The following is a 27,313-nucleotide window of genomic DNA, read 5'->3' on the forward strand; positions in this document are numbered from 1 at the left end:
TGCATGCAGACTGAGCATCCATCAGGCTTTTGCAGTCTAACCCATGGGAAAGGAAAGGTTTTGTGTCCTATGGAGAGAGGTAAGTGCTGCTGTTTCAGAAAATAGGACTTGAGTGTGCTCCAGGAGGGCTGGAAGAGCTCCAGCAAAGAAAATTTAGCCAAACTGCACGTCACATGTCTGCTCTTGTGCTGGGAGATCTGTGAGGACGATATTAAAAAAAAAAAGGAAATTACGTTCTTCTAATACGTTTCACAACATGTGTTCTTATTTTAGAGTCGACGTACCGTCACCAAGCTACCATTGATGATGAAGTGGTTTCCATGGAGATACTAGACACAGCTGGCCAGGTGCGTGGGTGCCTGTGCTGCTGCTACCCAGTGCCTTGGCTGGGCTGTGCAGCAGGGCAGGGAATTGTGGTGGTGGCAGCAGTGCAGGGGCTGGCAGGTGTTCCCAACTCTGGGGACACATTTCCTTCTGGGCAGGACCCCCTCTCTCCTCCTGCATGCTGAATCCACACTCTTCCAAGCAAGGATCCTGCTCGGAAGAACAAACAAGTCAAGGGGTTTACTGTGGGGGTAAAATTATTTTGTTGTCATGTCTTTTTATTCAGGGCCAGCCCAACAAGAAGGGCTGGCCAGCAGGCACAAAGTCACTATTTATTTCTACAGTCAAGTGATGGGGCTTGGCAACTTCAGACAATGATTCCCACCAAAGTGAAGAGCAGATTTGTCATAGTCAGGTCTCCCTTTTAAAACATGACAGGTGAACATGCTGCACAGGTCTAGGCAGGTCATGGCACTGGGTGGAAGAGATCTCCTATACCATGTGATGAAAAAGGTGATGTGAGCAAAATATAAAGCAAAGCAGATGCACATAGCTTTGTAGGACCATCCCCTCTCTGAAGACCGGCTGTGTTCTTCATAAGTCACCCTTCTGCAAGGGATCCTGCTTGGAAGAACAAACAACTCAAGGGGGTAAAATTATTTTGTTGTCATGCCTTTTTATTCAGGGCCAGCTCAGAAAGCAGGCACAAAGTCACGGTCTATTTCTACAGTCAAGTGATGGAGCTTGACAACTTCAGACAATGATTCCCACCAAAGAGAAGAGCAGATGTGTCATAGTCAGGTCTCCCTTGTAAAACATTGCAGGTGCACATGCTGCATAGGCCAGATATATCATGGCACTGGGGGAAAGAGATCTCCTATGCCATGTGATGAAAAAGGTGATGTGAGCAAAGTATAAAGCAAAGCAGATGCACATAGCTTTGAAGGACCAGCACCTCTCTGAAGACCTGCTGTCTTCTTCATAAATCAAGTTCCTAAGGTGTTCTTCTGTCTTTTCCAACAGGAGGATGCCATTCAGAAAGAGGGACACGTGCGATGGGGCGAGGGCTTCGTGCTGGTTTACGACATCACGGACAGAGGCAGCTTCGAGGAAATGCTGCCGCTTAAGAACTTGCTGGACGAGGTCAAAAAGCCCAAAAACGTCACGCTGATCCTGGTGGGCAACAAAGCAGACCTGGATCACTCCAGGCAAGTCAGCACGGAGGAAGGGGAGAAGCTGGCCACGGAACTGGCGTGTGCTTTTTACGAGTGCTCGGCCTGCACGGGAGAGGGGAACATCATGGAGGCCTTCTACGAGCTGTGCCGCGAGGTGCGGCGCCGCAAGATGGTCCAGGGCAAGACTCGGAGGAGAAGCTCCACCACCCACGTCAAGCAGGCCATTAACAAGATGCTGACCAAAATCAGCAGCTAAAAAAGAGCTGTCCTAAGCCAGAGAAGTGTTTTAGACTGTATTAGCTTGGAGTCGGGATGGGGCAAGCAGAGTTTAGTGAGAAATGGTCGAATCTTTGCAATGAAGAATAAAACCACAAAAAGAAAAACGCCACCACTTTTTGGAGTAACACGGAATCATACTGTTTTCCTGTTTTGAAATGTATTTAGCCACACTGCTTCTGACTAATGTGGGGAAAAAAAACAACAAACAAACACCAAATGAACTCCAAATGACTAGACAATTGTGGGGATTGGCAACCAAGAGAGAATCTTCTGCTTCTACATGGCTAGCTCCAATCCCCTGCAAGTCAGTAGTGCCTAAACATCACTTCCAGCCAGACAGCTGCTCAGTAGCCTTTGGAGAGTAAGATTCAGCCCTCAGTCCATCAACAACCATCACAACTGGTGTTCTCCAGGACTGAATATGTGTAGAGGCTGCTGTGTAGAAACAAAGTTCACCTGACACTTTCATCAGCTCTGAGTTGGCTCACTGTATGCTTTCACTCCTTCCTTGTTATTTTTGTCAAATCCCTGAGTGTTGATGTTCTTAGTAAGGTATGCAAAAAATATAGGAAAGGTCTATTTCCTGGAGTGTTTAGCCAGCTAGACACACATTTCAAGAGAGCTAAAGTTCAGCTGCTCTTCCAGCTCCTCTGAAACTGCAGAGTTCTCCAAAATAATCATCTAGTCCAGCAGTATTTCACCATTTCCCCCTCAAAGTGCTTGGGGAAATGGGAGTAAAGTTGGGAAATCAAACTGAAAAAAAAAATAATAATCATATTACTATTAATGTAGCTATGGGTAGTTTTTAGATTTTTTTGGTCTTTATTTTTTCAATCCAAATACTTCCTCTTAGTCTATTTTATACCAAAGACGAACGGAATCCTTGGGAAGGCAATTATTTAAAGTCTAAGCCCAAATATAAATCAGATCTGAATGGCCTCTACCATATCAAAAGACCATAATTTTCAGCTGTTTAAATTCCCAGATGCTGCTTGGAGCACTCTGGGGCTCAAAGCAGTGCAGGTTTTTTGTGACTTTTATCTGGCACATTGAAGCAGAAATGCATTTTATGAGATTTTGGTGCCTGGGATAAAAAGATGTCCAGTGCTTTCCTTCTCCCTCATCATCTCATTTAAGTTTTGCCTCCTGTCTAGTTGGTTTCTTAACTGCTAAAAGATGCAAGAACCAAGATTGGAATTCAGATTGTGCTGGTCTCCCACCAGTGGTGTAGCATCCCTTTGGGCAGCTCAGACTGTCAACACGTAGAACCACAGCCAAAGGTTGGGATGACAAGTTAGCAGTGTTCTCCTTTGAGGAACAGCCCCCTTGGAGCATTTGCTTACAACTTTATTCTCCACTGCTTTGTACTTCATGTGGTTATTTGTGAGGAAGTGACTCCAAAAGCCTGTCAAATTAAAATTGCCACAGATGTAGGAAAGTGGGTAAATCTAGCTGGCTAGCACTTTGTAGAACTATAGGTAGCCATATAGGTGGTGGAACAGGCTGAAGAGGCAGATCTGTATATCCACATGAACAGAGAAAAGTTCCAAATTATGACTTCTATTAAAAGTATTCACTTAAAATATTTTACCAAAGTACTTTTTTTTTTTTTAGCTTTCACTTTTACCCAACCAGCAAAGAACATCACATTCAGATGTATATTTTGTTTGGGCTGTTGTTTGTTTTCTCTGCTTTTGTATTCTAGGAGGTAAAAACTCATTTCACTGTTCTGGAATGTCTATATTTTGTTCCTCATGTTCATGTGTGTTGCTGTAAATCAGCTGGACACACTGCAATGGAAACTTCACTGTGTGCTTCTGGGCAGGGGGTTCTTGCAACAGGCCTCTGTGACACACTTGTTCCCAAACTACTCATCATATTGTTAACTTTTTTAAAAAAGAAAAAAAAAAAGCAAAAAAGGAAGAATAGAGGTTTTGCCATTTTTAGTATTGTAGAATCAACACAAGTGTAAAAGAGCGAGCTAGTGCCTGTTCACAAACCAGAATTTTTTAGCTGAGGGACTGAACTTGCCAGCAATTTAGCTACATTAGGAGCCAGAGTGAGCATTTGCAAGTTGAAGCACTGAGGTTCTGTTATCTTTCAAATCAGTGCTGGTGCACGAAGTAAACAAAATCCTTACCTGCAATCCCATGGCAACGTAGTCACGTCTTTACTTTGGTGCGCTAAGCAATTGGTTCATCCCTCTTAGAAAACCTCAACTGTTCTTTTATCTGAAAATCCTTTCTTGGGGTTCAGGTTGGAGCTGCATTTAAAATACAAAAAGGTTATAAATGAATGACAGGAGAAAATAAATAATCATATTCATACGAGTAGAGTTGAAAGGAAGGAGAGGCTAAGTTATGGCTCTCATACTTTCCAAAAGATTTGCAGCAAATTGTATCTTCTTTAATAACATCTGTGTAGATAAATTATAAAGTCCTGGTGAAAATAAAATGTTCCACTGTGCAAACATCCCTTGTTACATAAAGAACCTACAATAAAAATAGTAACATTCCTTACAAAGATTAAATTTGAAAGCTGCCAAACAAGATAAACACTTGGTCGAAAAGGAGGCTGCCATTTTGTGACCCTTCCTCCAAAACTAACACAAACTTCTTTAATTAATTGCTCATTCATTTGTTTCCCTCTAAGCCATTTCTGTTGATATGCATTACATAGCATTAAATGCAACTTGATCTACTGTTGCTCACAATGTTGCAACCTATTACTGGATATGTTGTAAATCTTTCATATTCCCACAATGTGCAAATTGAGCCCAAAATTGCCCAAGCATTGAAAGGGCTGATTGCAGCATGAACCCACAATCAGTAGCCTTTCTGCAGCAGACATCAACAGATTCAATTCTGCTTCTCCTGCTGCTGTTTATGTGTGTGTATGTGACACTGATATTGAATTTCTCTGCCCTCTGCCATTTCTGCAGAGAGAGGATGGCAAAGAAGATAAAAATGGGGAGCAGAGGTGAAAGGGATACTTGTTACCTTCAACAAGTTAACTGTCATTTATGAAGTTTTTTAAAATATTTATCTTCAATTGATGAAGAGTTAGTCATGCCCGTGCTGCAAGACCTGGATCAGGACCCAAAACTTCCCTGGAACTCTGAGAATCTTTGTATCTGGGGGTGATCAGCCACTGGGTTTGCACCTGGATCCAGACAGGTTGTCCCCAACCTGGGGATAGTTGGATCTGGCAGTTTGCTACAAGGCTAGTTGATTTTTATATATATAATGATCTGTATGCATTTTTACATTAAAAATATGAAAGCTTGTGCTTGTAGATAATATATAAGAAAAAAAATAAAAAAGAAAAAGCAAATATAGTGTTTTCTGTACTGAACTCTCACATATTGATCTTCCATTAGATGTCTCCAGTGTTCCTTCCAGCTATCAAGGGGCCAGTTTCAAAAGCTATGATTTGGTTCTTATTTAATCTTTATCTAAGGAAAACAAACAGTGAATTTTACCAGAATAAGCACTGAAAAATTTGGATCATTTTACTTGAACTTATTTGGCTGTTAGTCCTGGAATAGAGGAGTCAAACAGCATCTACAGTGAGGCACAGTTCCAAATGTCCTTGCTAACTGTTTCAAGGCTGATGAAAAAAGTTACAGGGTAATTAACTAACCTCAGTGAAACCCACCAAAATCTGTCCTGCCAAATAAATAACACAGACCTTGATCCCAAGCTTCTGAGGTGAAATCCTGGCATAAGAAGTCTGGGAGATTTATGCTGGTGATTTGGACAGAGGCGACTTTTCACCTGCTGCCAACTCCGCCCCTGTTAAAGGATAATTCACTGTTAAAGGATAATCCACTGAGGAGGATGTACATAATTTGTACCTTATGAAAGGTACATTATATGAATGGTAAATAATCAAAGAGAGCATGGGTATTAAGCTGTAGCAGAGGAAGCTTCAGCACTGAAAAGGAGAGTTTAATCCATTCTTTTTCCCCCAAACTTGGGCCAACCAAATGGTGAACAGGAGTGGGGGTATAAGAATGGTATAAGAATGTCACAACAGGCAGAGCACTGCATAAAACCTGGGTGAAACCTCCCAACACCACTCGCTGTCTGCCTCTGGAGCACTACAAAGCAGCCTTGGGCTCTGTCAAGCCACAGAACATTATTTTGCTCCAGTCAAAATAATGTCTCCTGCACAGTAAGTAGCTGCAGTCATAAAGGCTATGCATAAACAGTCTTGGGGTTCCTTTCATCTTTTTCTTTAATGGCTCAATACATATGCAAATCATAAGAAGGAAAAGAAAAAGAGACTTTAATTAACAGAGGCTTCCTGGCATTTTGATGTATCTGCCTTTATGCTCTTAGCAAAATTAAACATATAATGAAAACAGTGTCATCCTAGAGACTCCGGTGTTGTGCGTTTTATTTCCTTTACAGATGCCAGGCACTAATTACCCTGGGCTATGAAAATACAAAGCAGCAGCTTGTCCAGTGCTGTGCAAGGTTTCCAGGAGGTGAAAGTGGTGTGAGGCCAGCTAATAATGACAATGGTTTCTGCAAGCACCATTGCCCATGGGGACAGCTGTTAATGCAGCAGGAGAGGTGGCAGATTGCTGGGGCAGGACTCTGCTGGCCCTGGTGGGGTTTGCATGGGATGAGAACACACCCCAATGGCCAATTCCTCTCATCCACCTGAAGGATTTCGTCCATTTTAAGTAGACTGGCAGGAAACCCTAAATCCACACAAACCAAATATTTTGAGGGGTGTTTGACCTTTTTGGACTGATCTCTTTCATTTCCACCTTGATTCCCCAAAGCAGCATTTGTTTTTTGCTGTTTCCAGCATATTAAACAAAGTAATTTTGATCTTTGGTTGTTTGGGTTTTTTTTAAAGGGTAGTTGTCAATAAACTCTGATACCCATAGGCAAAGAGGCTGTATCACTTCTCAGAGTTCACTTTCACAAGGATGGATATTTGCAAATGCCTCTGGATATAAATTAGTAACACTGAACACAGCAGCTCTGAAGAGTTGGAAATAATTTTTTTTTCAAAAGAGAATCTCTCATCATTGTAGTACAGATGGCTGTGTCAAGTACTAGTCCTAAACCAGACTGAAATATTCTGCCATGGCCTGTCATGAAATATTAACATGCAGAATAATAAAAAAAAGAAAAAAATTGAAAACAATTTACAGGCAGACTTCAAATTATACCTCACAGAAGAAACCTGCACATTCTTTCCTTTTAAATTGTATGTGGTATCAGGAATTTACAGAATCTCATTTCAAAATCCAGCAAGTTCTGGTGACTCAGAATGTATCAGTAATGTAAAAAATAAGGGTTTTTATCAAGCTCCTTTGTCAGCACACATGATTTAACTCTCCACTCTGTTTCCTCTAGCCTGGTCAAAGCTGCCATTACTACAAAGAATATCAAAGAGACCCAGATGGAACTTTTGATATGAAAAAAAAAATCAAATTAAAAACCCCCAATAAATAACCCCAGAGGGACATAATCCAAATAAAGGTTGAATCCTCATTTTCCTGAAAAGCAATTTAAAGATTTCATACACCAGTGCTGGTGCACAGGTGATCTGACCAAACTAAGTAATCAGAAACAGTGGAATACTTTGAGGTTATAACTTGGATTTCTTTTTGCAAATCTAACTGTAAAGAAATAAAATTATTATTGTTCAACAGACATTAGGTCTGGAATTTGTAATCGATGCCAGGTTTTTTTATATCCAACTTTCAAAAAATCAAGAGGAGGGAAGAGGAGAGGGGAAAGGAAACAGAAAAGGGGAAAAGAAGTGAAAAAAAAAAAAGAGAGAAAAAGAAAAGAAAAGGAGAAAAATCTAGTTTAAAAAAGTCCAAATAATTTTCTCTTTGTTCTTAGGGCTTCTCTGTGCAGAGTTTTCTGCAGTCCCTCACCAAAGCCAATGCTAGAATACTGAACACTGACACTTGCTATCCAAAAATCTTGTCTCTCCTAAGGACAGACAAAATCCAAACCACACTCCTGTAAACATTCAGCTCAATTCCAGCCTGGGACAGAAGTTTACATCTACTTCAATCCAAATTATTTCACTTTTGCATTCAGGGTGTATTTCTCCTATTTGGAAAAGAAATCATTCTAAAGCAGTGAGTGTTATTAACAATATAAAATACACATAGTTTAACTATGTATCTAAAATAAATCCACAAACAAAAGAATGCTTTGTCTGTGAGAACTGAAGAAGGCAAAAGAATGTTAGATGGTTCTGTAAATATTAAACCTCTTGTAACAGACCAATAAATTGCCTGTACCTTCTTTGCTCTGTTTTTTTAATATTTGAAATAACCATAACAAACACAAAAAGCCTTCAACTTCCTTTAGGGAATTTCAGTGAAGGACAATATTTCTTTGCAATAGAGTTAAAACATTCAAGTTTATAACTCAAGAGAAAATAGAAAATGCAGCAGGAATGACAAAGAGTTATTTTAGAGAGGCAGAAAGTGAGGGAAGAGTGACATCCTCAGACTTCCTAGACAAAAATCCAAGTAAAGTTCTGTGAAGGACTCTGACATTTTCCTACAGTGGTAAGCTGATACCTGAAGCTTAAACTCAGATTTTTAAAAAATAATTACTATTGCAGGGAGCAAAGAAGAGATGGATGAGATGGTGTATTTTGGTAGCAACCATCAGATCTTTAGGTTAGAGTTATCATTCCGAAGCAGAGTTACTATCCTGGTTTCAGATAATTTTCTCCAATAGAACCACTCCAACCAGCACCACTCCAGTTTTCACAAACAGATGTCAGCAGAAAAAAAGAAAAAAAGAAAAAGGTGGAGACTGAAAGATCACAGTGTTTAATTTACCTGTGTAGCCCATGAACATTTCCTGGGGTTTTGGAAATGGTTGCAGACAGAAATTCATAAGCTACCTCCATAAAATGGCAGACACAATGTTCTGCCATGCCTTGCCCAGGTGTTGGCTCTGTTTTCTGTGCCAGATTCTGCTCTGTTTTAATGCCTTTTTCTTCTTCAAAGAAAGACCTAAAAATTGTTGGTGAAAAATTTAGGGATTTGAAGTCAGTTTGGTTTTAGTTTTACATTGAAATATTTAGAAAACATTTCCAAAAGAACAATCCCCACCACACTTTAATTTAGATTAATGTAATGATCTCAGTGAAAATATCTCAATAACTGCTTAAGAGAGTTATTTCTCACAACTGTTTTAAAAAGAGAGCTAATCCAACCATTTTTTGTGAGCTCATACACAATTCAGTGTACTCTGTTATTTTCTGAAACTGTGAACTTTAGTCAGTAGGGCTCTTAAACATTCTTGTTGACTCCCACAGACCTTTATGAAAACAAGTTCATTTATTAATTTAGTTGCAGAGAGCACGCGATGATCTCACAACTGATGTCAGCAGGTGAGAGCTTACTAACCATGTTCTAATCAATTTCCTGTATTCAGAGATGAGCAAGAGGAATTATCACAATAATTATCACATCAACATCCTTGGCCACACCACTTGGCTGACCAGCAGCTCCAGATGATGTCCCTGGGTTTGATTTGCAGCCACAGCAGGAATTTCAGCTCAGTCAGAAAGGCCTTGCATTTTTCCCACATGGTTCTTCATGGATTTGATCCAGCAGCTTCTGAGACCCAGCCTGAACTCTGAACACAAAAAAAGCACAAAAAGCGCTTTTTTGGAAAAGTTGGTGTTTCCAACATGCAATTATCGTGCTTATCAAGTTTCAGGAAGGGAAAGAGCTGCTTCCAATTACATGAAGTGAACGTATACCAATGGCAAACTCCAGGAGAAGTCAGAGGGAGTTTTCAGAAACTCCCAAAGACTGGTGAATGTTTCAGTAAGAGTGCTGAGAGGCACTTTGCTGAATTGCAAAATATTCAAAAATACATAGCAGAATAGATCTGGAATGCAAAATAATTCACTACTTAAACACCTTCACCAAGGCTAAATTCAGTTTTCAGACTGCCCTCAGACTTACTCCTTTTGATCCTGAATTAGAGCTGTTTATAGTTTACTGAAGTTAATAAAAATAATTCCCAGTATGTTCTCAGGAGGTTTGGGATCTGAATCTTTACCCTTACACTTAAAAGTTCTGTTCCTTAACTGGATACAGGGTAATAATAATTAATTTATTAATAATTTATTAACCCTCAGCCCCTTTAAAATGCCTCAGGGAAACCACACCAAAGTGAACATGACCAAGCCTAATTGTCCAACTGTCTAGAAGGGATTATTGACTTTATTCTGTTAGTTGATAGGCAGTAATTTGTAAAAGCTGAAACTACTCACTGTATGTATTATGAACCCATCCTCCTGTCAGCTCCAAGATAGCATTTTCAACCAATTCCTCTCTTTTACATGAATATTGGATTCTTTAAAGCAGCATGGCTTGTTGTAGCACAAGGGAGAAGTTGATGTCAGCTCACCCTCCTCTGAGAGGCTCACCAAGGGATTCTCCCATGGAAAAGAGGGATGACCCCCTGATAGCACCTGTAATTGAAAAAGTCATTAAAAATCAAGAAAAAGCTCCTATCAAGACTCAATGTTCCCTTCCTCTGGAATAAACTGAGAGAAAGGATGTTAGTGTTCCTACCAGAATGATTAAACTACATCAAGATTTTTATTCAAACCAACTGCTATTTTTTCTCTGCTTTTGATGATTAAAAACCTGTCATGAGCATTAAAAATACTACAGTTAGATATTGGGGATGGTTTTTTATCATAAAAACTTCTTTGTTGTAAATCTTCTAGTTGTTCCTCCTTGTCCAAATATCTAAAGACAGATTTACCCTTCAGTCATCTCCATTTTTCACTCCTTAAGTCCCACAGTGCAGTTCTCTTCCTGCCTCCTTCCACACTCAGTTAAACATGAACTCAAAAATTACACAGTCATTCCTTCAGATCACTGACATCCCTGGAAGAAATTCGAGATTTATAATTTTTCCAATAGAAATAACAACAAAAATTGCCAGTGGCTTGTGGCAACTCATACTGAGCTGCTTTTCCCTAAGGTCTCACCCACCTTGGGTCCATTAACCTGTCTTACACTCTTGTAAGTGAACCAATAACATCTTTTAAGCCATGTCTATTTTCTTTTCCTACCCTTATTTGTAGGTATATTCAATTCAGTCCAAAAATCACTTGCTTGCTAAGTAAAAAAATCATATTTTCAAGACCTTATCAGAAGAGTTCCTAAATCAAGTTTTTTGCAATGAGTGATTTTTTCCCCCATATATTCCACCCAGTGATGAGCAAATAACTATCACCACAGCAGTAGCACTTGGCACACCTAAAATGTTGACCTCTGCACAGAAAAAAAATCTAATACAAAATCTCATTGTTGCTTGTTACTTCTCTTTATATTTGAAGAATTTTCCTGTAATGGCAGCATGCACACATTTACAGCACTGCATTAGAAAGGGTGACTCCTTATTCCACTCACAATAATGAGAAGTTATATTAAAAAGGGCTGCAGAAAAGGGTAACTGCATAATTAGCATTTCTTAGCTCTATATGTTGAAAGGTAAGGAGAAGAGACAGAGAAAATAATTATATTCTTACTTTAATGACAGCTATTTCTGGTAAATAGGAAAGCCAAAAGCACATCAACCCTTTCATCTCCAACCTCTAGATTTGGTTATTCTCCATAACAATTGCTCCTTGTCCATAGGAAATCAGCTCACCGCACTGAAAAGATCACCTTATCCAAGGCCTACATAATTTCATATCCAAGAAGGGCAGGAGAAATAAATTTTTGAATGCAGGATATTGAATCCTAGCTTTGTAGCTTTTCCACTGTGATCACAGTTGCTCGCATGTTCTTCTCCTGTCCTCAGTGGATGTTTCCCCCAAGAAAAATAATATCCCAGATGCAATGCTGCAAATACAGAATAGAAATACAACAAAGAACTGCTGTCATTTCTCTGTCCTAGCTGGCAGGGCTGGAAATCATACAAAATTAGAGGCACGGGTTCATTATAACAAGAATAGTGGTTGCTTCCCTGTGCCCTAAGGAATGGATGAATTTTTTTTTATTTACATACATAAAGTTATTTACTACATTAAGTACTGCACTGATGGTTTACAGGGACAGTTCCTCAGCTGCAGGGAATCATTCTCTTTTCAAGCCCCACTAAGAAACATTAAGAAATGCATCTAGGAAACGAAAGATCAGCATTTCTGGTCTGGGCTCTGCCACAAAACTTCTGTCTCTGTTGGCACCAAGCTCTGACTGCTCATTTGGAAACCCTCATCCACCCCCATGGGGATTCCTGAGCCTCAATTCATTAATGGGACTGACTTGCTTGCTTCAAGTGCACCTCAGCCACATCTTCTGCAATTTATTGCAAACTCACTTTCTGCACTGTGATAAAAGCCAGGGAAGGCTGCAGGGAGATCAGAGGCTGAGCAGAGGCTGCCTATGGGGCTATCTGTGAGGAGACCAAAATAGGAGAGTTCATGGTGTGCTGCCACCCTCCCAGGGTCACCAGGGGTGAAGGCAAACGGGAAAAGTGGCTGTGCTGGAGCTGCACAAGGCCTTGAGCGTTTTACTAGGCAATAAAAGAATGTTAAACAGTCCCCTCCTCTCCCTCCTCAAGGTCAGCTGGTGGTTTCATAACCCTTGAATCCCATGTAAAACTGCATTGTTTCCACCATTGCCATGTATTTCATCCCAGTGTGAAAACAGTGAAATGTTTAAATGGTTAATAAAGGGGATCTAACTTTGGGAGAAAAAAAAGACCCAATACATTGTGGTGTACAGCACCAGAGCCTGATCTCATTTTTCTCTATGATTTTGCTAAAATCATAGAGCCTGTTTTTTTATTTTTAAATGGAGCAGTTCTCTGAGCCTGTTTTTCATTTCCAAATGGGGCAAAGGACAAATTTTCCTTATTTGAAATGCACATGGGAAATGTGCTTGATGACAGGTTAGAGGTACTAAGCAGAGCCACTCAGCAAAGATAAGAACTTCAAAGGGAAATGGTGGGTGATAACTGGGAGACAAATATCTATATCAAACTTTTATCTGTGAGGAGTCTTGTTTGCCAGATGTACTTCCAGGCAATAACAATTTTAGTTTTAGAATACCATTAGAATAACAACAACAATAACCAAAAAAAAAAAAAAATAAAAAGATAACATTTTGAACTTAAGATACTCACTCCCAAGGATCTTAATGAATTTAGAAGCTTTTTCCCCCAAGCTTTTCTCATAGAGAAAACTATGCAACCATGGTTGTATCTTTTAAAAGAGTAGAATATCATGGCCAATTCTTTGATGTGTGATGGAATAGAATTTACAAGAATTCCTGTCATCTTGAATATTTTCTAAAGGAAACAGCAGGAAGAATTATGACTTTTAGAAGATGCTGACATAATCAGCTTTCTCTCTCTTTTGAATTTCAAAACAGCAATGAACAGACACTCTGGGGCCAGAGTATAACTCCAGAGTGCTGAACACTCAGAATTTGGCCAGAAACATGTTACTGGTCAATGAAAAGTGCAATTTTGGTGGGTTGGTGTGAGTTTTTGGTCTATCAATGCAAGGTTTATATACCAAGCATGCTGATGTCTATCTGGCACCAAGGTGGCTAAAGGAATATACTTACTAAGGATGATGTTTCTTTTCCAGTATCCCTCTGCTGGAATTTTATTATTGTCAGAGAATGGTTCAAAACTGTGGAGAGTGATTGGAGAATGAACAATAATTCAAACTTTGCTGCTGGGATGTGTGTCTACCATGAGATGATCTCAAACCCTAGGTCTGAATATCCCTCAAATCTGGATCCTTTCCAGGTTTAAACTCTGTATCAAGCTCCATCTCAAGCAATACTGATGTCTGATTCACCAGCCAGCAAACATGTAAACTAAACAGAGTTCCAAGGCCAGGTCAGAAAATTTCCACACTCCCCACTTAACCAAGCCCTGAAGATTGTTTTGCATCACTGAAGCAGCACAAAACAGCTCAGAGATAAAATGGACTCGATGCAGGGGCTGGGGTCAGCAGGTCAGTTCCCAATGTGAAGAAACAAAGCTCTGGAAGGAAGGAGAGCAGAAATGGCAAGCCCTGAAGAAAGTAAGCAGTCAAGAAAAAGGCTGGATTGTGGGAACAACTTAAAATGGCTTTTCCTGTGGGATCCCAGCTGCAGTGACACTGCTGGCTGCTCCAGAGGGCTCAATGTGTCTGGGTCACAGAGCTGCCTTCTGGAAAACAACAGCTGGAACCAGAGACACAGGGAGGAGGAGGAAGGTCCTAAACACCCTGACTGCAGCTTTGCAGAGGGAGACAATGCAGTGCAGCTCAGCAGAACACAAACTCAATGGGTATTTTCAGAGAACAGCACATCGGAGTAGATTAAGGTAAAAAGTTTCACTCTGTGTGTTATCAGCAAAAAGAGAAAATGGAGCACTGCAGGGATGAAAAGGGGTGATGGAGAAAAGGGGATGAATGAAGAGGGATGATGGAGAAAAGGAGATGGATGAAAAGGGATGATGGAGAAGAGAACAGTCAAACAGTCTTGAAAATGCTTAGAAAAGGAGAAAGAAAGCTGAAACTTCTTGATAAAGAGTCTCAGGACTGAAGATGCATTTGGTTATTTTGCCAAAATATGTTAAATGAAGTACAGCAGTCTTTTCCCCCTGCAATGATAATTTTTAAAGGTGCAGAAAAGCCCATTCACATTCCCACATGCCCTTATGCTGAGTGCTTTCCGAGCCAGCTCTCAGCAAAGAATACATTGGAACAATCTATCTCCGGTGTGCACCCAAAAACTTAATAAAGCAGCCCAAAAGAAGAGACTTTTTCCATTTGATGCAATCTGAAATATGTGAAATAACCTATTGGAGAAAATGGAAAGAGAGGAAAGATCACCCTTCACTTTAGATAGTCCATTTAGATTCCCTGAACAAATATTTGAATACTTTCTGGCGTAGCTTCAGGACATATCAACTTAGAACGAGTAATAAAATAAAATTGAGGGACAAAGTCTGCATATTTTTTTTTTAATTATGTTACTTGAGAAAGCAAACTTACAGATATATTCTTTGACATTTGACTAGCCAATGCATTTTAAAGATTCAGAATATCACTTCCAAATTTAATAGGCTTTTCAACATGTAAAGTGAAAAAATATATTTACATCTTCCTGAGGCACAGTATGTTGCTGGCATATTAAAAAGAATACACTCAGTTCAATAAAGGTGTGCCACAAAATTGTGGTGCAAAGTTTATGGCCAAGGAGCACCAATGTCCGAGCTCCAGGGTGTGCAGCAGTCTGTTCCCTCTGTTATCAGCTGCTCCAGAGCCCAGGGACATCCATTTGTCACACAAATCCCATAGTGCTGTCCCTTCCAGAATATTCTAGGTGGTTGTCTTGCCAGAAGGAAGTGAAGGTGATAGTTTTATTAGAGTCCAAAATGATGGCAATAATATATTTTGCCATAATATTAGCAGGTGGTCCTCTAACAGAAAACCTTCCAATATCCTGTGTAGGGAAAGTACAGCCTTCTATACTAAAATATTCAATGTTGGAGCACACAGACTGTGTGAAAATAAAAGGGAGGAAATGGCATGGGGGGATTGCATCACTCTCCAATAGATAAATAAACAAATAAATCAATTTGGCAAGATGCAAAAGAAATAATTGGTTTAAAAGTAAACCAAGTAAGGTCATGTAAGGGTGCGTTAGACGCCAAAATGCTACTCTGGTAAAGATGTAAAGAAGACGAACCTCTGTAGAAGCTTGAGAACTAAATCTGAGCCAGAAACAAGGCTTTTTGCAACTCAAAATGAAAACCCCTCTATCCAAGTGAGGAAATCCATGTGAGGGAGCCCAGAGAAAATGCTGAACACACAGGTACATGTCTGACATGCAGCACAAGCACACAAAGCTGCCTCCACAAGCTCCTTAACAGATATTGATTCCTGCATCACCCTGCCAGGAGAAACTCAGGCTCAGAGCCCTCTGCCACTGCCCAGGAAAGCTGCACTCCTCTCTAAAGAGGCTCTCAGCCTCAGAAATACAGATTAACATGGGGCAATGCACGGGCCAAGGGACACAAATGGATCCACAGGGAAGGAATCCACCCTGCAAACAAATGAGGATAAATGGCACCCCACTGATCCACACCATAATTATCACCAGATGCACGAGAAAGGAAACACACACCTCAAGGACTGCGGCCACTGGGAGATCCCCCCAGTGGTTGAGAAAGAAGCCAGATAATCTGCCAGCACTGCTTCCATGTGGAGCAGAAAAAATAACCAGCACTTAATTCCATTGGCCTTTTGCTGCCATTCCCACTGCCTTTCCTAAAATCCAGCTTAGGAATCATGCAAGCCCCTTCCTCTGGAGAGGTTTTTTTTGTTCATCACTTCCCAGTGTCCCAGCAATGCAGAATTTCCACAACCTAGAGATCTTCAGCAAGCTGACATAGTCACTCTGAGCTGATGGCAGGCCAGAGAAGTTGTTTCCAAAGGCACCACAGACACATTTAACACAGTTATTTGTTGGATTTAATCAGCTCACAGAAGGCTGGAAACCTGCATCACAATTCATTTTAGCAATTAGAGCAAGGCACCCATTTTTTTAGGAATACAGCAAAATGTCACAGAGCCAGCCACTGGATGATGAGATAGATAAGGGCCCCTACAGACATTTCAAAGAGCATTCAAGAGGATGTGGGGGTCACAAAGATAATTTGCTCCACAGCTGGGAAGAAGAGCTGGTTATCTCAAGTTATAACAAACTCCACAAATCAGGTTAAGTAAGGGCAGCATTAAAAATAAGCTGAGATAATTCCAGCTGAGCACTAGGCCATAATCTAAGCTTGTCATGACCTCTTGCTTTTTAAAAGTAGATGCAAACAGAAGATAAAACAAAGCAAACTGAGGTACAAAATACATCTCTAAACAACTGAGCTGGTTTAAGTCTGCATTGAAAACTGAGCTGGACTTTATGTACCTACTGGGCATCAAAATAAGGAACATTTTCTCTGCAGACAGAGTCAGAAAAGGAGATAAGAACAGACTGGCTTTGTTTGGAAGAGGAATGGGAAGGATTTAAGGGCAGCAAAAGGCTGCTGGTTGTTATCTCACCAGTTTCCAAGGGCTGTGTGTGTGAATAACCAAACCAGTATCACTGATGCTCTGCTGCTTGAGGCAATGCTCACCTCAGTGAGGGCAGATTCCTTGTCCAATCCCAAAATAAGAGAGCTGGTAATTGATATTACCATCTGGTAATATCATTGATATCATTATCTGGTCAAACCACAGCCTGTCTTTTTCTCCTGGCAGCTGCCTTAACAGGGTCCCAATACACAATCCATTCCTCCCCATACACACAATTTATGCCACATATCTGCAATCTCACTCCTTCAACACATCTTACTCTGTGGTTTCTACAGTACCAAGGGCCCAGAGAACAGCTCTGCTAATGAGACAGCCTGCAAAGTTTTCTGGAGAGCTGGGAAATGGTGACAAACCCAGGGAAATGAGGGGTTGCCACACGCCTACAAAGGAATTCAGGCTCATCAATCTTTTGCTATCAAAACACTCTCTCAGACGTACAAATCTCTTTGCATACTTTTGTGAGGCTGTTTCAGTGAGGCATGATAAATGCTAGAGAGAATTTAAGGATAACAGCAGGGACTAGGTGGTGAATTCAGAGGGTTCCAAACATCTGTAGTTCACACACATCCTGCTCTAGCTTTTTTTTGGTCTCATTTTGCCTCCCTAATATCAAGGAACACCTTGTTCCAGGCAGTACAGATACAACCTCTTTCAAAGTACATATTTCTATTTCATAGTATCCTAAAATCTTGGACTGGCCTGAACTGGAAGAAAACTTTAAGTCCATCCTGTCATCCTTGAGTCAGAAATGACACAGAGTCACATCAGAAGGCAAATAGCAAAAGCCCTGTTTATCTGATCCTTTCTCCTTTTATACCTTAATTTGCTACAGGTGGACCTGATTGGTCATTTAATCAACATATTTCACATGATTGGCTAATTAGACACCCATCTGTAAACAACTTTATGAGAAAAGCAGCAAAACAGATTGTTAAAAAACACCACCTGCAGATTGTTTTAATATTTGACAACCATTGCTTATCTCCAGCTCCCTGAAGCTTCCCAGGCCAATTCATGGGAAAACTTGTCTAGTGTTAGTGTTCTCTCTCTGAGCAGACTGTCACATCCACAGACATAATTTCCTTGCCATGGGTGGGGACATCTTCCCCTGGAACATCCAGCCTGACCTTGGACACTTCCAGGGATGGAGCATCCACAGCTTCCCTGGGCAATCTTTTCCAAAACCTCACCACCTTGACAGTAAAGAGTTTTTGTCCAAATATCTGCTCTAAACACACTTTCTTCCAGCCATTCCTCCCTCTCCTGTCACTATGTGCTGTTGTAGTTCCTCTCATTTTTCCTGTAGCCCCCCTTGATACACTGGAGAGCCACAATGAAATCATCACCTGTCACAGACATACTTTATGAAAAATCCTTTTGTTAGGATCTTTTCTCTGGAGAAGCTGGGAAGCTTCATCTTCTCCATGTTTTGCTGCTTTGGAATGTGATTTTGAGAATTGTTTACCCAGCATGTGAAATTGTTTTTACTTGATGACCAGTGACAACCACCTGTGTCAAGGCTGTGATTTTATTATCATTCCTTTCTACCTCTCAAGCCTTCTAATGAAATCCTTTCTCCTATTCTTTTAGCATACTTTTAATGTATCATTTTCTTTTAATATACATCATAAAATAATAAATCAGCCTTATGAAACATGGAGTCAACATTCTCATCTCTTCCCTCGTCCTGGGACCCCTGCAAACACCACCATAATCACCCATTCGTTTTGCTTTGGCTGGGGTTTGCCTTCAGCTAACCAAAATTTTTTCTACCTAGAAGGACATAGTCAGCTGTTTATGTCAGGAAAAACCTCTCAGTTTTTGCTAAGGTTTAACACTTACTAAGAGGCAGAATTTCCAGCACATTCAGCAGCAGCAACTCTCCCTGCAGAGAATCACACATTAAACCATCAGCACCTGGGGTTCCTCAGAGGTTTCAGCATCCAGCTGAGGATTAAATTCACCTTTAAGCTCTAATGAATTCCCCTGAAATGCAGCCTGGCTTCTGGACAGAAATGACCTGCAGTTCTGCAATTGAGTTGCACTCACAGTGTTTGGGGACTCAACACTGGAGATAACTCCAGTGATATGGACATATGAAGATTTTTGCAAAAAAAAAAAAGAATTCACTGAAGACAAGTCAGCTGAGGGGATTTCAGTGCATGCCCATTCAGAAGGAAGAGAGAAAGAGATAAATAAACTACTGAAATACAGAGAAACAAGAGAGTGCTGCTGAGCAATAGTGACATTCAAGAGCTTTACACAGCATTTAGCAATACATATAATTTTTACACATAAATATATATTAATATATAGTATTCAAATCTATATTAATATATAGTATTCACATATATATTAATATATAGTATTCAACTATATATTAATATATAGCATTCAAATTATTAACTTATGCACACACACACACGAATTTAAATGGTTAGCAAAAAAATATTGGGAAAATTTCCCACTCATCTTCCCCCAGACAAAGGTTAATCCAATTCCCACAATTTTTCACATATGTCATGTTCACAAAGACTGAAGTAACATTATGCTGCCAGCATGTTTGAATAGCTTTGGAAAAAAAAAAAGATTGCTGGAGAGTCAGGTATTTTCTTAACTTGGGAAAAAACTAGTGTTTTATACAACACTCCAATGCTGTGTCTTTAACTGCATCAAAAAAGATGCAATTTAAGACTTTTTTTTTTAATAACCTGGTGGCTGTTAAAACAAATGGAGTAATCATGAAGAACTAGGAGCACATTTTTGCTACGTGTAGCTATGCACAAAGCAAAACTTTGTTAATTCAGCACCAGCCTGGCAGCCTGGAGGACACAGAATAACTTCTGTCCCTCTGCGCCCTGACACTGGGTCCTTCTCGAGTTGCTAAAGAAACACGGGGAGGAAAACACAGAGCCAAATATTCCCCTGCAATTCCCCCGTGCACCAACAGCTCGAGTCGGGCTGAAGGAGGAAATTGCTGTGTTGTTTTATGGCTGTGTGGTGAGAGCAGCTCAGAGCATCCCCAGGGTGGTGCTGAAGGATCCATCTGAGAGGGGAGGAGAGAGAACTCAGCGTGCAGGAGGAGGAGGAAGAGGATCCAGCACACAGGCAGCAGTCATCTCAGAGGTGCCTCAGGTTTAGTTTTTATATTTTTCAGATTTTGTACTGCTTTAGTGTGTAAGCTTCATAGTTTTCTTTAGTTCTGAGCTTCATATCAGGGGATGGTGAGCTCTGTGCACAGAGCAGGGAGACAAAACAATTCCTGCTCCAGCTGGGCACCAAGCACAAATGATCCAAATCTCAGCCCAAGAGCACAAACCCCGTGGGCTGGAGAGAGAAAAACAAGCAGGGTGGGACTGCCTGGGCTAAAGCTGGAATGGGACAATGAACTGCAAGGTGCAAATGGAGCAGGAATTTGCATTTTGTGACCATTTTGGTTCATCTTGGGTGCAGCCCTGGCTGGGCTCTGGTGCTGCCCAAGGTGGATCCATGGAGGAGATCCTTTGAATAAATCCCTACCTTACTCTTTAACTCCACATAGCCTCTGTTCTAGCTCAGCCCTCACAAGGCATCACCAGCCTGAAAGAGCACAATCCTCCACTCCTCCCCTCAAATCTGCTCCACTGTTCATGGAAGGCAGGACAAGGGATATGGGGGTGGAGGGATGGACAGTGCCTTTGGTACTCTGTGGTTTCCACGACCTTCAGAACCCTTATGCAAAACTGAATGTGACATAAACAATTACAGCCATATTTATTCCCCATGCAGCCAAGGCTCTGGGCTCTTCTGGAATAACATCCTTAGAAGGAAGAGATTGAAGCTGCAAAAAACCTACAATTATTTCTTTCCAAGTACACCCAAATGAATTTTTGAGCAAATCAACCATCCCTGACTCACCTCCACAGACACACACCAAGTTTCTGCCTCCACAAAAGAAGGCACCAGGATCCTTAGTCATTAAACCACTCGAGCAAGGAGCATTTCCACAATTTTCATTTGGAATCTCTTTCTTGACATTTGGTCTCTATTTTCCTTTCCCTCTGCTTAACCCTATGCTGCCAAGGCTCACCTTTCAGTCCACATCAGTCTCCTCTTCGTTGCTGTTCTTAGATATTTTTGCCTTAATCACCCCCTCTGCCAGATGGCTGAGAGCAGTCCTGATCACACCGAGCTCCCACTCCCTTTACCAACCACCGTGGAGAAGGCAAGTTTCCTTTTCTAACAAAAAGTCCTCTGTAATTTTAGCCTGAATATGAGCAGATTTAATTTTCTGCTCCTACAACTGAGGACTCCCTGGGAGGAGAAATGCAATCTTTTCTCTCTGAGTCAGCACGTAATTACACATGGTCCAGACGTAGCCTGCAGCATCTTCACAGTTATTTTTGTCCCAGAAAAGGATTAGGCTGGATGCAGCATCATATATTCTGAGAGAGAGAAAGGGGCAGAGCCAAAAAAAGCCCTGAAATAGAAACCTCTGGCTACCCTGAGCCCTAACTCTCCTTGAAACTCAATGTTAATTCCTTAATGAGCAATAAATCCAAGCGCTTCCACCACTGCACTGGAATCAGATTCCCAAACAGTTAAATCTTTTGTTTTCATGGGTGCTGAATTCATAAAAATAAAACAAACCATCAGCTCCTCTCTACCCTCACACTGAAATGATTAACCAGAGGGAAGAATGCTTGTACACAAAGTACATTTTGTGCTGCTCATGGATTTGAGCACAGATTTCAAGCAGTTCAAACTGGGAATAGGGTTTCAAAATTAAGTCAAAAGATTAACTCAAAAGGTATAACAAGATATTTCTAAAAGCAAATTGAGAAGTGAAAAAATAATTATCGATTGCTTTAATTAGGAGAACTCTTATAATTCCTATATTCTCTCTAGTTTAGAAACTTTCCCATCTTCCACTTCTGCAACTTTTCCGTAAATTTTCAATTTATAATCAGTGTTGCATCCTCTCATGTGTTCTAAAATACTTTTCAGTCCTTAAAACAACTCTATTTCAAAAACTGGAGCTGGTCACTGGTATCAAGAACACAAAATCAACCTACCACCAGTCTGGTGCTTACAACTGGCATGGCCAGAAAATCACTGTGTTTGTGTGCTTAAGTTACATCCTCACTTAAAATTACAGCAGTGCAATTTTGAAATAAATCATATTTCCTCTACAAAATGATTTGGGATCTGAACATTTACTGGGGACATTTGCTGTCAGGAAGGCATCTGAGGATTTGTCAGCAGGAACACATAACACAGGCCAAGAAAATAATAATATATGTATAGTATGGGTGATAATTCATGGCTATCTGCTCAAGCAGCAATTTTAAGAGGAAATAACCATATGCTAAGCTGGTGGCCAATCACTGGTGGAGGAAATGTTTCATATCTCATTACTGCTGCAGATTCAGCAGGATCATGCTTCATGCTGTACTCTTCCAAATTATCAGAAGGTGTTGTCACTGACAGGCCTGATAGCTTATTATTACCTTTAATTCTGGCTCACAGCAACAACTCTTTTGGAGAAAGATTATGGATGGAAGTTTAGAACATGCTTCATATCAAGTTTTGTCACAGACATCTTTGATGAAAAATCCTTTCCTTAGAATATTTCCTCCTGAGAAGCTGAGAGGCCCCAGGAACAAAATGTAAACAGTGATTATCTGCTGCTGTGGAATGCAACAGGTGCATCTATGATTGGTCTCATGTGGTTGTTTCTAATTAATGGTCAATCACAGTCAGCTGGCTCGGACAGAGAGCCTGAGCCACAAACCTTTGTTATCATTTTTTCCCACTATATTCTTAGCTAGCCTTCTGATGAAATCCTTTCTTCTATTCTTTTAGTATAGCTTTAATGTAATATATATCATAAAATAATAAATCAAGCCTCCTGAAACATGGAGTCAGGTCCTCGTCTCTTCCCTCAGCCTAAGACCCCTGTGAACACTGTCACAAAGTTTGAATTAAAATTCTAGATTCAAGAGTCCATAACAGAGCAGTGGAGTCAAAGGAGAATCCTCTCTAATATGAAGAGTGAAAGAAGAATCCTCCCTAGTATGAAGATTTGTGCAAAAAAAAATTCTTCATTGAAAAACCCTGACAGAATGTGGGTTTTGGTGGCTTCTGTTGTTGCCAGCAGGAATCAGTAAAGTATTAAGGGAGTTAAAACCCTCTCAAGGCCTCTTTGCTGCTTCTTGTTGCCACTTTGCAGTGAGAGCTCTGAACTGAGAGCAAGGAAGGTCCAAAGCAACTTTACAGAGCCATAGCTGAGTCACCACTTTTCCCCAGAAAATAAGCACCTATTGAGCCTAAGATGGGCTGGGAAATGCTGTTTGAATGCCATAAAATGTGCTTGTATCAGGAGATAACCCACATCTGCCTCTGTGGATGCTGGGGATCCACTCAACCACAACAGCTGCTGTGGCAGCAGAGGCTCAGTATCCCCCTGAGGGTTGATCACTTATCCAAACTTTTCAATAATTGTGGAATTCTACACCAAAACCACTGTGCTATCCCGCTCACTGTCATTTAATTCTGATTTCCACATTTCTAGATCCACTACAGCCAGAATTGCCACACCACTTTAATTTTTTGTGCATAAAACATAACACAAGCCTTCTCACGCTAAAACATATTTATTAATGATGCCAGGCTGAGGAGATAAAATATTTGATCCTGTGCAGAAAACCAAACATGTTTTTGGCTGGGGACTTCCAGGAGTTTGAGACTTGCCACAGTTTTCACTACTATTGGCATAACTATCAGACAGTTTCCTTTTGCATGACAACTGTTGCCACCATTTTCAAAAAAAAGGCTAAAATCTATCATTCCTCCTTAGAATTTCAAACCAGATGTTTGGCTTAGCTGCCTTAACTCAATTAAGTGTACGATATAACCAAGACTACTCTTTCAGTGTATTTAAAACAGGCTGTACCATCTGAAATATGAGAGATATCATCTCTTGTGCAGCCACTGCAGCCTTCAGGGCAGCTCTCCTCCAGATAAAAAAAGGAGGGAGGATCAAAACATTCAGCACTATGGAATAGAACTCCCAAAACAAAGTTCTCTGACTTCAAAACTAATTAAGAAATTTGCAGTTTGACCACTTCTGTAGCCTCAAATGGAGAACTCTGACACACTGAGCTAGCACCAGGGAATCTCTGATTATTTTCTGTCTCTACGTGTGGTTTGCCACAGTAGGAGCCTCCCCCAGGCAGACTAAGATGTGTGAAGCTACCAGGTAGAATTAACATCAGAATCTAAGCAATCTGGAAAAGATCCCTGAAATCAAAGCAGAGAATCTCAGAAACATGGGCATGAAATCACATTTTGGTGATTTTCAAGGCAGAGGAATCTCATGCTATGAATTTCAGCTCTTCTTAATTTCATGAGCAGCTACAGATCAAAGCACTTCAAACTGCATCCTGCAGTTCCAGTGGCTGGTCCTGACTTTGATGGAACTGAAAAATGTCAAAATTTGCTTTAAACCACCTTTTAAAGGTCAGTGGCATACCAATGACTTCACATTAATCACCACAAATCATCATGTGTCATCCTAATTCTAACATCTTCAAGGAGAATCTTGCAAAACTGCAATTCTAATTTATTCTGAAACTTTCTGAAGAGAGTTTTTGAGGAGATAAGTGCAACTTAAAAAGCCTGTTGATAAGGAGAAACATTAATTCCTTCCAATTACTTGCAAAGAAATTATTATCCTCTGGGTACAGCAGGTGCTAAGCATGGACAGGAATTTGTTTTTCCTGTATACACCCACACCATCTGCCCAGAGCACAGTGGAACATTTTCATTAATTTCCCTGTGGGAGCTTCACTACTACCACTGACACTGAAGTCACAGAAATTATTTTGAATATATTTGATGCAGCAGCGGTAGAAATCAGGTGTTAATTTTCATAGGTTGTCTAGCTGAAGCAATGCAAAAGGTCAGAGAGAGCAACTGAAGAAGTAATGTCATGGATAGAGGAGGGAGGAGGAGTTGTTTTAATAAGAGATGGAAAGATCAGACTTTGAACACACTGACAAGACTTCATCATGCTGACAAATTACATAATGAGAGGTAGAAAAACTGTCAAATAGCCCTTGATGCAAAATAAACACTCTCTAGCCCAACAAATGTAATAGGCATTTAGAAAATGTTATCTTTTCTGAGCCACCTCACTGACATGTAAGTCAGCATCAGCTGTGCCCAGACTAGCCCCAAAATGAAGCTGGTTTTCAACACACCACCCTGTGCAAGCCTATAGTTTGTATTCCCATTATGGTCAAGAGATAATGGTGTATTTTGCTCTTCATATGAGACGTGCCACTCACATTTAATTTCAGCTCCAGCAACCAAATGCGTCAGTGGCTTCCAGCAGCAGTAACTGAAGTTTTATAAATGGCTCACTCTGTGGGCTCCTCCTTTTCCTTCAGGAATGTTCCTTCCTCCACTGCAGCTGCTGCCAGCACCCAGCCTAAACCCTGCAACCAACAATATCACTCCTGTAAGCAACAGAATAAAAAAAAACCCAAACAAACAGCCACCACCTCACTGAGAACACAGAAGAAATAAATTAATTCATTTTCCAGCTCAGAGTCTAACTCATGCATTATTCCACGGCAGAAATAAAACACCTGAGTGGTCTGACAATGCATACTGCCAGGCAGGCACAGATGCCAGATGGAAGAGGCAGAGAAAAGCAGTTTTAAAAATATGAGGCTTCTATAATCAAGGAGAAAATCAGAGAAATCTAAAGGGTGGAAAGCAAAAAAAAAAGAAAACTGGCTCTGAATAGTAGATTCTAATGTAAACACTATTTGGCTTTTCTCATTTACTAGCATCTCTCTAAATGCTAGAGATTTCCAACTGAGCAACTAAGGATGACATTAATGCAGAATCTGCTCTGCCCATCCTTCTCCACACTCACCTCACTAACTCTGCACCCACAAGCACTTTGGTTGGATACAAGACTATGTGAATTAACAGTCATTGGTTAAACAAAATAGCCTTAATTATAAATGCTAACAAGCACAGATTGAGTTTCAGTGGATGGGGGAATGTCCAAAACTGAATTTCTGAACTCTGTGACAGAATCCTGATACTGCAGCCTGGCTGCAACAAGTGCAGGCCCTTGTAGATTACCAGGACTAAACAAAAGTGACACATCCCAAATCCTTTTAAAGAAAGGGACACCAGACAGAACCATCAATTAAGGTGCTGACAACACAGTGTGCTTCTTCACACACACTGTTTTGGATTGAAACAGGCAGGCATTTATGGTTTCAGAAAGGAGGCCAAAAAGAAGAGTTCCCACAGAAGCGCTGTGGTCTTGGAGAGAAGAAGAGAGCCCAGGAATAGGAAGGTGAAGGTGCCATCTGGAGGAAGATCCCAGAAGTGGTGGAAGAGCCAGGAGATCCATGCTGTCAACTTATTGCAGGGGTTCCATACTGTTGTCTCCTTATCACAAAAGTTTCATACCTTGTTGGTGTTTCTCATGGGCATCTCCTCAGAGCACTGACTCTTTCCTCTTCACAAAGCAAGCAACTGACTCCAGCTCCCTTCCCAACCACTCTCTTATAGCACTCTTCTTCTCATTGCTTATAGCTGTGGCCTGTTAAATTCAGGCCTGTTCCTAATCTTTGATAATTGGCCCAGCTGCAACTCCTTAAGGGTAAGATTACTTTCTACACTATTTTCTCATATTCTATCCCACTACAGATCCATGAGTGTTTGGGGAGGCCCAGGGGAGTTGTTTGTCCAGCAGCACCAAGCACTGGCAGCTGGAAGCAGCAGCACACCATGAAGCACCATGAGCTTCTGTCAGCCCTCCCTGATCAACAACCTCACTGCTACTCCCCACGAAATTTCCAGGACTCTTGTATTTTCTGGGACCCCCATTGTTGGAAGGAATGATGAACCTGACTCCATGTTCTTAGAAGGCTAATTTATTATTTTATGATCTATATTATATTAAAGAATACTAAACTAAACTATGCTAACTAAATTAACTAAATTATACTAAACTAAAGCATACAGAAAGGATACAGACAGAAGGCTAAAAAGATGATAATAAAAACTCATGACTGTCTCCTCAGTGTCAACACAGCTTGGCCCCAATTGGCCATTAAGTCAAAACAACTCACAACAGAATTCAATGAAACAATCACCTGTTGGATAAGCAATCTCAAAACACATTCCAAAGCAGCAAAACACAGGAGAAGCGAATCAGATAATTATTGTTTTTTATTTTTCTCTGAGGCTCCTCAACTTCCCAGGAGAAGAATCCTGGGCAAAGAGATTTTTCAGAAAATATGACAGTGACACAGGACAGCATACCAAGATGGGAGAGGTGAATCTACATTGTTCTAAAGAACTGAGATACTGTGCATACACCATGTTCTCTTTGCATA

At 40.6% G+C, this 27,313-nt stretch overlaps 1 protein-coding gene and 2 long non-coding RNA genes across 4 annotated transcripts in view; 1 reads left to right on the top strand and 2 right to left on the bottom strand.

Moving 5' to 3' along the window:
• The window catches only part of RERG (RAS like estrogen regulated growth inhibitor), a 98,821-nt gene extending 92,662 nt beyond the window's left edge, over nt 1–6,159 (top strand). For both annotated transcript variants that reach the window (XM_064735308.1, XM_064735317.1), the window contains exons 4-5: nt 274–347; nt 1,348–6,159. In XM_064735308.1, coding sequence (XP_064591378.1) covers nt 274–347; nt 1,348–1,755 — 482 coding nt within the window. In that variant the 3' untranslated portion in view covers nt 1,756–6,159. The remainder of the gene's footprint in view (nt 1–273; nt 348–1,347) is intronic.
• Nucleotides 3,922–8,861, bottom strand: LOC135459374 (uncharacterized). The gene is made up of 3 exons (XR_010443023.1): nt 8,614–8,861; nt 5,469–5,572; nt 3,922–4,041 (listed from the first exon to the last, which is right to left on the bottom strand). It is a non-coding gene; the product is annotated as an uncharacterized LOC135459374 (long non-coding RNA).
• Nucleotides 8,862–9,220: 359 nt separating this feature from the next.
• Nucleotides 9,221–26,458, bottom strand: LOC135459370 (uncharacterized). The gene is made up of 4 exons (XR_010443022.1): nt 26,382–26,458; nt 25,235–25,384; nt 10,065–10,265; nt 9,221–9,418 (listed from the first exon to the last, which is right to left on the bottom strand). It is a non-coding gene; the product is annotated as an uncharacterized LOC135459370 (long non-coding RNA).
• Between the last annotated feature and the right edge of the window lie 855 nt (nt 26,459–27,313).

This window comes from Zonotrichia leucophrys, chromosome 1A (genome assembly GCF_028769735.1).
Source record: "Zonotrichia leucophrys gambelii isolate GWCS_2022_RI chromosome 1A, RI_Zleu_2.0, whole genome shotgun sequence".
Lineage (NCBI taxonomy): Eukaryota > Metazoa > Chordata > Aves > Passeriformes > Passerellidae > Zonotrichia > Zonotrichia leucophrys.